The 10,825-nt window shown below is 31.0% G+C and overlaps 1 protein-coding gene across 1 annotated transcript; it reads left to right on the top strand.

The window, feature by feature from the left end:
- Window positions 1–4,505: 4,505 nt before the first annotated feature.
- Window positions 4,506–6,609, top strand: LOC111797305 (CBL-interacting serine/threonine-protein kinase 5-like). Its single transcript, XM_023680284.1, has 2 exons — window positions 4,506–4,785; window positions 5,045–6,609. The coding sequence occupies exon 2, from the start codon at window positions 5,109–5,111 to the stop codon at window positions 6,438–6,440; it is 1,332 nt and encodes a 443-aa protein (XP_023536052.1). The 5' UTR covers window positions 4,506–4,785; window positions 5,045–5,108; the 3' UTR covers window positions 6,441–6,609.
- The last annotated feature ends 4,216 nt before the right edge of the window (window positions 6,610–10,825 follow it).

Here is a 10,825-nt window from a genome sequence, read left to right as displayed (position 1 = left end):
GAGGGAACTGTAACTGGACTGGGCGCGGGCTAGGAGTTTTATTAATGGGCCTGAAAATATCGGAAATTCTGAAAAATATCAAATATATTATGTAAAAATTAAAATTAGTTGAGATACTATATTGGATAAAAAAAATTCAACATTATGGAGTAATGTGAAATTACCAAAATCCTCTGATTAAAATTCATAATTACGAAAGTAGAATCTTAAATTCGTAATAGTGTAATTAAAAACAAATAAAAATACATTGGAGTTGGAGCTCAATGGACCTATCTCGGCCCATTTTTATGGGCTTCATTGTTCCAAATTTCGTTGGGCCCATCTAAGCCCACTCAAATAGTCCAATAATTATTATAAATAATGAAAAGGGAATATATATATATATATATATTTTTTTTTTTTTAATATATCAGATTTGAGTATATAATAAGAATAATATTGCAGTTTTTTTTAAATAATATGACAGTAATTTTGAAGGGTAGTTTTCGGATTTTAACCTGAAAAAGGGTAAATTAGTAATTTTCTTAGATAAATAGCTTTTTCCATCTTAAATCATAGTAATTTTTTAATTTTAAATATTTTTTAAATTAAAAGACATATTATGTGGAAGCTTGAAAATTTTCAATTTTGTAATTAAAAATAAAAACTAGACACTTAGCTAGTAATCAATAGGTTAGAGGTTTGAATCTCTAAATTATCCGCTTGTTTAATTAATTAAACTAGACACAAAAAAAAATAAAAATAAAAAGTTAATAAGAATCATTTACACGAACCCGAGAAGCTTAGTTGGGCCAACTCTACATAAGCTCGAAAAATTTAGGTAGGCCGACTTTCCTCCCTCCAAACATTAAATGACGAATTTATCGTGAAACGTAAGTTAACAATACTAAACAACACATATCAAACATAAACTCAACTTCAACCCAACGGGTACCTACAAAATCTTGTATCAATCATTCGAGGGGCACATGGGGGTGATGTATGGGTCGAAAGCAATGGAAAAAATGTCATTGTAGCTTAAAAGATGAATTATTGGTAGTGGTGACGATGACGTGGCAATCATGCCCACTGTCTTTGCCCATGAAAAAACTGTCCAGCTGGATTTTAACTGGGCCACGTCGACACGCTCAACGGAAACAAAATTCTCAGGTCCATACGTGGCTTGCCAAATATTCAAAACTAATATATATATTTCAAATCCAAATAATGGCTTATCATATCGTTTTCCCTGTACGTGGGGCCACGCAAATATGCTCTAGCACTCTAAACGAATTAAAATTTTATTTGATAACAATTATTTATAAATAAATAAATAAAAGTAATGATTTATCTGCTTTTTTGTTTTTTAATATGTTTTTAAAATATTTTTTAAACTATAGCTCAATTTAAAAAATAGAAGTAAATTCACTTACTAGAATATTCCTCACAAAATAATATAATTTTTGTATTTATTAAGTAAAATAATAATATAAATAATATGACTGCATTCTATAATTATTTTATACGCTTTAAAATAATAAAAATTTCATAATTATAATTTTTTTTCTCTTTGTATTTTTTTTAAACATAAAAATCAATAAAACCAATAAAAATTATCAAGTTATTTTCTTGGGACCCATTTGAGGATATATTTGAAATTACACAATTCTTTGAGGATCAAATTGAAACAAAAATAAATAAATTATTTTTAATTAAAAAAAAAAGGTGGGGGTTGTAGTACGTGGCTCGACACGAATGGAAGCTTTCACACCAACCATTACCAAGCAAAAATGAGGTGTGGTGCGAAACCATTGGCTAGAAGGTCGCTGCCCATGCCCTGCCCTTTAAGTTGCGTGGCTAGGTTATCATGACTAACTTTTATGGGACCGTCTTAATTAACTTTAAAACCCCTAATTATTGGTGTAATGGAAATAGAGTTTAACCTAAATTATTAATTTCCTTAGCTAATTAAGTAGTTGGAGCTGCCTCCCACTAAAAAGGCAGAAATTCCTCGCGATAATATTTTTTTTTTGGAAATAAATAAACCAATCAAAACTCGCCATGTGGATTATTATTGGAAACATCTCAATTTTAAATTTTGAATTTGGCATGTATTTAATTATTTTTTATTATCATTATTTTCCGTATAATATAATTTTGCTTCCCTCGGAAATAAATTAATACAATGATTAATAATAATAATGTTTTAAAAATTTTAAAAAATTGAGCAGCCGCTAATGGAGCGGCTAAGCGCCGGATAATCTTTATCAAAGTGAGCCGCGCCAGCGGGACCTGATTTATTTATTTTTATTTTATTCCAATGATGCCCCTTGGAGGCAACGGGGCGCTTTACTTTGCTTTGTCCTCGTTTCTCAAAATATGGAAAAGTTCCAAAATGAAAATGAAAATAAATAAAATATTACATTTAAACTTTAATTATAAATAAAATAATTAATAGTTTTACGCAATCACACTACTTTTAATGACATGGTGTGGCACACACCTCCCAGCAACAAGTTAGTTAAGTCAATTCGTTCTTGCATCGCCTACGGCCAAACGACGTATGCTCGAGCCTCTGGCCCCAGTTTAAGAAGAAAATTTTAGAAAACGGGTAGAGAAATTTCGAAAGGGAGTTGCAAGCAAAAAAAAACAACATCAACGGCTTATAGGTAAGTGCATATTTGCCATTTTTTTAATTTTTCAAACAAATAAAAAAGCCACGACATTACGAATAATTAGTTTTATATAATAAAAATAAATATTATTTAATCCTATAAAATTATAATAGTATTTTTATGTAGACTAATTTTATTTTACGTGTTATTTTAAAATATATTTTAATTACCATATATCTATTAATTCTTAAATTAAATGACACGTAAGAGAATAATAAAAAAATTTAAGACTAAATAATCCGCGTCGGCAAACCCCCATGCTCCGGTCGGGATTACCGCCGGTTGTTTCGAGACAATGCTTGATTTCCAAGCCCCACGCGCTCTTGACTTTCTACGTAAAAGAATTTGCTTCCGACAAGCTGGTGGGGTCCATCGCGTCTAAATTAAGTGGAAAAAAAAATAACAAACAAATCAATCAAATCGATAAATTGAAAAATAAAATTTAAATTCCAATATTCAAAATGTATTTATAACCTTACCAAATCAAATAATTTTTGCACTTTCAACAGAAAAGTGCAAAAATTAATTATTATTATTTTTTTGTTAGTTTCAAATTAATTTATCCAATTATAAAAGGTACATTAATAATCTTTAAAAAGAAATTTACATAAACATTTAATTTTTAGCCTAAATTAACTATGTATCAAAACTATACAGCTAGAATATAGTATGTTCTAAAATACACGATGAATTTCTATATATATATTTTAAATAAGTTCAATTTTCGAGCTATTTAATATTAATTAAAAAAAAAAAGCAATGAAATTGTAATCTGATAAGTATTATTTTTAAATAAAATTTATATAATTTAGTAACGATATGATTTTAAATTTACAAAGGAATTCTATTTACAAACATTAAATTTTATAAATTTCAATTAAAAAAACAGAGTTGCCCTTATTCTTTTATTTTCCATTTGTTAAATATAATTTTTAAATCTTATCCAAATTGCAAAATAATAATTTAAAAAACAATAATAATAATATTTTTTTTATTTCCCCCTCTTCCTTAATTTCGAAATTATATCATAGTAAACTCTATTTAAATTATTCAATCACAAAACCAATAAATTAATTATAAAAAAAAAACTTATCAAATATATTAAATTCTAAGATACCCACAATTATATTTTTATTTAATAACGTAAATCTATTGTTCATTATTGTCAATTGCGGGCTAAGTTAGGAGTATGACTCTCACGCGTGTTTTAGACAGCTTTTAAACTTTCTTTTAGATTTTGTTATGTATCAATTTAGTGGTTAAGAAATCTTAAAACGCTATTATAAGGACTAACCCGTCACAATCAACCAACTTTTTTATATAAAAATAAATTAAATGATAATTTAAATTAATTGATGACAATTAAATAATGTTTGTATAATAAATATATTGGTTAATGGTTGCTAGACATCATTGCTAGCAGCCAAATTACAAGGGTTGATTAAACCAAACTTCCAAAAAATAAAAATAAAAAAGAGATTAGTTAGGGGAAAAGCCAAGTGGGCAAAGATATTTGATTGTTTATAATTATATTATAAAAATATTAATTTTAGGTTAATATTCACATTTTTTAAATAAATAAATTTATACACATACAATTTATTTTTAATTATAAATTTAAAAAAATGTCGTTAATAATATTTTTCGTAAATAAAAATTTTAAAATTTTAACACTTTTATATATATTTATAAAATTATTTAGTTTATTAAATACTAAATTAAAATTTTAATTTAATAGGTATTTTTTAAATTTTAGAGGGGACTTATTTTAAGAATTTAAGATTATTTATATTTTTGTCCTATTATAATACAGGTAGTGTATATGCCTACTTTTGGGGCTCATGGGCTTCTCCTCCATGTATAAAAACCACGGTAAGGAATCCTTTCTGTGTGCTCAAGAACCAGGAATCGCGGCGGTTCCCAGTTTTTACCTATTTCTCTCTTCTTCAGTCAACTATCTCTCCCAGTTTCAAGCCTTGATTCTTATAATTTCACACACCATCTCTAGATTTCCCCGATGGAATCCGTCGGAATCGGTATCTACGCTGTCCTTTCCTCGATTCCGTTGCTGTATTTTTCCACGATTGTAAGTGAATTTCTGATCTAGATTCGGAATTGGCCTTGATTTGAAATGTGTGTGTGTGTGTGTGTGTGTGTGTGTGTGTGTGTGTGTGTGTGTGTGTGTGTGTGTGTGTGTGTGTGTGTGTGTGTGTGTGTGTGTGTGTGTGTGTGTGTGTGTGTGTGTGTGTGTGTGTGTGTGTGTGTGTGTGTGTGTGTGTGTGTGTGTGTGTGTGTGTGTGTGTGTGTGTGTGTGTGTGTGTGTGTGTGTGTGTGTGTGTGTGTGTGTGTGTGTGTGTGTGTGTGTGTGTGTGTGTGTGTGTGTGTGTGTGTGTGTGTGTGTGTGTGTGTGTGTGTGTGTGTGTGTGTGTGTGTGTTTGGGGATTCTCTGTTTTAATGGAGGAGAGGCATGTTCTGTTTGGTAAATATGAGATTGGGAGGTTGCTTGGGAAGGGGACTTTTGCTAAGGTCTATTATGGAAAAGAATTGGAGTCTGGAGATAGTGTAGCGATTAAGGTTTTAAACAAGGATCAGGTCAAGAAGGAAGGGATGATGGAGCAGATCAAGCGCGAGATCTCCGTTATGCGTCTTGTTCGTCATCCAAACATTGTTGAGTTGAAGGAAGTAATGGCGACGAAGACGAAGATCTTCTTCGTTATGGATTATGTTCGCGGTGGTGAGCTTTTTGCCAAAGTTGCAAGAGGAAGACTCAAGGAAGATGTGGCTCGGAAGTATTTCCAGCAGTTAATCAGTGCCGTCGATTACTGTCATAGTCGTGGAGTTTCTCACCGCGATTTGAAGCCGGAGAATCTTTTGCTGGATGAGAACGAAGATCTCAAGATCTCCGACTTTGGACTCTCCGCTCTACCTGAACAGCTTCGGAACGATGGTCTTCTCCACACGCAGTGCGGGACTCCGGCCTACGTCGCACCGGAAGTACTAAGAAGAAAGGGCTACGATGGAGCCAAAGCCGATATCTGGTCTTGCGGCGTGATTTTGTATGTTTTGTTAGCAGGATTTCTTCCATTTCAGGATGAGAACATCATGACTATGTATAAGAAGGTTTTCAAAGCCGAATTCGAATGTCCGCCATGGTTCTCCGCTGAAGCGAAGCGTTTGATTTCAAAAATCCTCGTCGTAGATCCAGAAAGACGAATCACAATCGGAGCAATCACGCGAGTTCCTTGGTTCCGCAAAGATTTCTCGAGATCGCTCTCGTTCACGATGAAAGAATTAGTCACAGCGAAAACAGAGGATTCCGATTCCGAGAGTCCAAAACTATCGACGCCAAAATTCTTCAATGCGTTCGAGTTCATATCGACGATGTCATCGGGATTCGATCTATCGAGCTTATTCGAAAACAAAAGGAAGACGGGATCCATATTCACATCGAGATGCTCAGTGTCGACGATCATGGAGAAAATCGAGACGGTGGCGAAGAGACTGAGCTTCAAGGTCTCGGAAGTGAAAGACTTCAAGCTCCGGCTGCAAGGTCCAGGGGAGGGGCGAAAAGGAAAGCTATCTGTGACGGCGGAGGTGTTCGAAATAGCGCCGGAAGTTGCCATAGTGGAATTTTCAAAGTCGGCCGGGGATACTCTGGAATATTCGAAGTTCTGTGAAGAAGACGTTCGGCCGGCGTTGAAGGACATCGTTTGGACGTGGCAAGGTGATTGTGTCCCTACCGGTGACGGACGTCACGGCCAACTTAACGGCGACGGCTTTTTGTGAAAAAGGAAGATAGATGGTGACAGCGTGTGTGAAGATTGGTTTCTGTTACAAGTTTTAACTGCTTTTTCTTAAACACAAATAGCCTTTTGGAGGGAAAAGAGTGCTTTTTTGCTGCGAGTTTTTGTGAATACTAACTTTACCAAATACAATTATAAAAACAACATCTAAACAGTAACAAAATTTAAAATACAAATACCAAAATTATATTTTAATTAAATATGATATGGGTGATTTTGTACTACACAGTTAATTGGCTACCTGAATTTCAATTATCATTCACTGAAAATTTGATGGACTTCGACGTTATACTCGGCCCAAATTGAATTCGTGTTCGGCCCATTTATTACTCGGCCCATATTGAATTCGTTTGTTCGGCCCATTTATTACTCGGCCCATATTGAATTCGTTTGTTCGGCCCATTTATTACTCGGCCCATATTGAATTCGTTTGTTCGGCCCATTTATTACTCGGCCCATATTGAATTCGTTTGTTCGGCCCATTTATTACTCGGCCCATATTGAATTCGTTTGTTCGGCCCATTTATTACTCGGCCCATATTGAATTCGTTTGTTCGGCCCATTTATTACTCGGCCCATATTGAATTCGTTTGTTCGGCCCATTTATTACTCGGCCCATATTGAATTCGTTTGTTCGGCCCATTTATTACTCGGCCCATATTGAATTCGTTTGTTCGGCCCATTTTCACTGTCAGGCCTAGGGGCCCAAAACCAGATTCGAAGCAAGTTGCAAATATTTAAATAATTTTTTTTAAAAAAAAAAAAAATCAAAACTTCCATCATAATTTATTTGAAATTATTAAATTATTATATATATATATAACTGGCAGGTTCAAATATATCACTAATATTTTTAATAAGTGATTTTGAAATTTAATATATATTTTAATAAAGTTTCCGAAGACAACATTCTTCCTTTTTTTATTCCTTTTGATACACAAAATAATAGCAATCACTTAATTATTGCATGCCAGCACATTAATATTTTAGAATATGATTTTTTTTAAGAAAACATTAGTGGACGATAATATTAAACTGCTGACGTGTGAGCCATTTTTTTCTCAATAAATAAATAATCTTCAATTTGAGTTGAAATTCATTGTAATAATATCTTTTATTCATTAAAAAAAAAAACTAATTTAATATTTGAAATTGAAGTTTATCACACTAGTGAAAGGATTTATCAGTTTAAAATTTGATTTTTATGATTTTTGTAATTAAATAAAATCAATTCATATGATTTTTGGAAAGGTAGATCTGGAACTGAATTTATCACAGTTGTCTAAAACTAAATTCAAAACTATTATAATTTAGAATATATGCAATCACAGTTTTCTCAATTATAAAAATATTTATTTCTAAAATAATTTAATTAAAGAAAAAAAAAAAAAAAAAGCAACAGCATATGATTCTGATTCAGAAGAGAAAATTATAATAATAATAAAAAAGGTATAAGATAGAATGAAAAAGAATATGAACTAAATATCAAATCGTCATTCTTACTAAGTTTGACTAAAAAAAATTGAGGAGAGAGAAAGAAATTTGAAATTTTTTCTTATTTTCCACTTTTTTTTTTTTTTTTTTTTTTTTTTTCAATTCGGTCCAACTTAAAATATTATTTATCTCTGTAGATTTATTTTATTTATAAATATTTTCAAATTTTAAGTTATATATTTTTACAGCTTAAAATTAAATTATTTTTATTATTTATTTCCAATGAATTGAATCCATTTTTTTTAAATGTGAAAACATTATGAGGAGTAAGCCATTCTTTAATATATTTTGGAGGTGCAAAAAATTTCATAAAAAATATAATATAAAATTAATATAAAATTTGTTATTATTATTAATATAAATATAATTTCTATATAATGATTTTATTTTATAATTGGCGTGAATCATTTTAAATCATACAAATTGGTTAAAATATTAGTTACTTTTTTTAAAATTAATCTAAATTTTATTAATTATAATTATTTAAATTAATAAACGATTTATAAGTTCAAAACTAATTTGTAATTAAAATTTTAAAATAAATATACACAATTTAAAATCCATCCAAAATTCATAATTATCCATAAACTTTTTCCAAGTATTAAAAATTAAATATGTTAAATATATATATATATTTTTTAAATTGGGACCTCGACAAATCGAATCGAGCATATTGGTGCAAAACGAAAAACTAAGAACCAAATCGTTATTAAAAAAAAGTACTTCAATAGTCAATAAAATTTGGTGAAATTTTAATATATTCCACTTTTTGAAAGATGTAAAGATGCTTTGAAGTATTTTAACCATTGGGTTAAGATTAGTATCGTTTTCAAATTTAAACTTTACATTTCTTGTATTTTCTCACAAACTATCCGACCGAGAATTTCTTTCTCTATACCTTTTTTTTTTTCGGGAAAATATTATCTCTATAAAGTTTATTAAGATATGTCTGAATATAAAATACGAAAAAGTATTAATTTTTTTTTGTAGGAATAAAACAAGCCGTTTTCTAAACAAAGAATCATATTCGTCATCAGATCAAAATTAAGGTTATTATCATTCTTGATTATCGTCAAATTTAAGGTTATTATTTAAAAATATTATAATAATAATAATTTATATTCACGTAATTAGTAATTAATATATTCTTTATTATCGTCGTGAATTATTGATATTATAATTAAAATTGGAGCATTTAAAAAAAATTATTCTCTCATGCATAAAAAAAAAAAANAAAAGCTTAGACATGACAAAAGTAGTATAACATTAAAGGTAAAGGGACCATACATTTTGAAATATATCCTTAATTTCTTAAGTACTACGCCATAAAAAAGACATTCTTCAATAGTAATCGTATAAATATTTCAATAAATCTACTCGTACTCTTTTTTATTTTTACGAAAATTTCAAAAATCACTCTATTTTATCTTTTGAAAAAGCAAAAAGAGTTCGATAAATGACACCGATATGTGGTCCATTGCCAACCACAAACTAGCCATCGAGCTAAAAAAATGACGTGTTTGGCTAATCTTTTGAAAAAACATAAATTTGAAAACAAGTTTAGTCCCTAAATATTGAGGTTTGTGTCGGTTTGATTCATAAACTTTTAAAAAAAAGTTTAATAAAAGTTTAAGCTTTTGAAGTTTATGTCTATTTGGATGTGATGTCTCATGTAACAACCCAGATCCAGCGCCAGTAGATATTGTCATTTTAATGTCAGTGTGATGTACTATGTAACAACCCAGATCCACCGCTAGCAGATATTGTCTTTTTTGGGCTTTCCCTTTAAATGTCTGTGTGATGTTCGATGTAACAACCCAGATCGACAGCTAGTAGATATTGTTCTTTTTGGGATTTAAAACGCGTCTGCTAGGGGAAGGTTTCCACACCATTATAAATGGTGGTTTGTTCTCCTCCCCAACCAGTGTGGGACATCACAATTCATCCCCCTTTGGGACCCCAACGTCCTCGCTGACACTCTCTCCTTTCTCCAATCGATGTGGGATTGCCCCCAAAATCCACCCCCCTTTGGGGTCCAGTGTCTGGCTCTGATACCATTTGTAACGGCCCAGATACTCTTTCCTTCCTCCAATCGATGTGGGATCGCCCCCAAAATCCACCCCCCTTTGGGGTTCAGTGTCTAGCTTTGATACCATTTGTAATGGCCAAGATCCATCGTTAGCAGATATTGTCCTGTTTGGGCTTTCCCTTTTGGGTTTCCCCTCAAGGCTTTAAAACGCGTCGGTTAGGGAAAGGTTTCCACACCCTTATACATGGTGGTTTGTTTTTCTCCCCAACCAATGTGGGACATCACATCCGAATAGATGAAATTTATAGATAAAATGATCATAACGAGAAATACTTACATAACGAGGTTGAGCGAAACCTGTCCCAGTAGGATGTGGTTCGGGGGACGAACCATGTTAAAATCTCTCGAGGTTTAAAAAATATATTTTTCAAAATTAGAGAGAAAACTTTATTTTTATAAATTTATTGAAAAACAAAGATTAAATTTGAATATGTGAAATTACAAGAAGCGAAGTGATAAAAAATCAAACTTTCTCCTTCCCATTCAAAACAAAATGAGCAGAAAAGTAATTTCATTTTCAAAAGCGCGTGGGACCCTTACACACTCAAGTCAACCATTCCACTCCACTTTCAAAGTCAACGCAACCACAAAACAAATTTATTTATTTATTTATTTATTTTAAAAAAAGAATGTAATGTTTTATGAATGAATGTTGGACCAATAAAAGAATTCCAAAACCGAATTCCAGAAAAATGGGACCCTCTTCTGCAAATTTACCTTTTATTTATTTATTTTATTTTATTTTTTTTTACTTCTTCTCTTTATATATAACTCTTTTTTCTATA

Source organism: Cucurbita pepo, chromosome LG06 (genome assembly GCF_002806865.2).
Source record: "Cucurbita pepo subsp. pepo cultivar mu-cu-16 chromosome LG06, ASM280686v2, whole genome shotgun sequence".
Taxonomy (NCBI): Eukaryota; Viridiplantae; Streptophyta; class Magnoliopsida; order Cucurbitales; family Cucurbitaceae; genus Cucurbita; species Cucurbita pepo.
The sequence above is the reverse complement of the archived record's forward strand: the minus strand, read 5'-3'. Positions and strand labels throughout refer to the sequence as shown.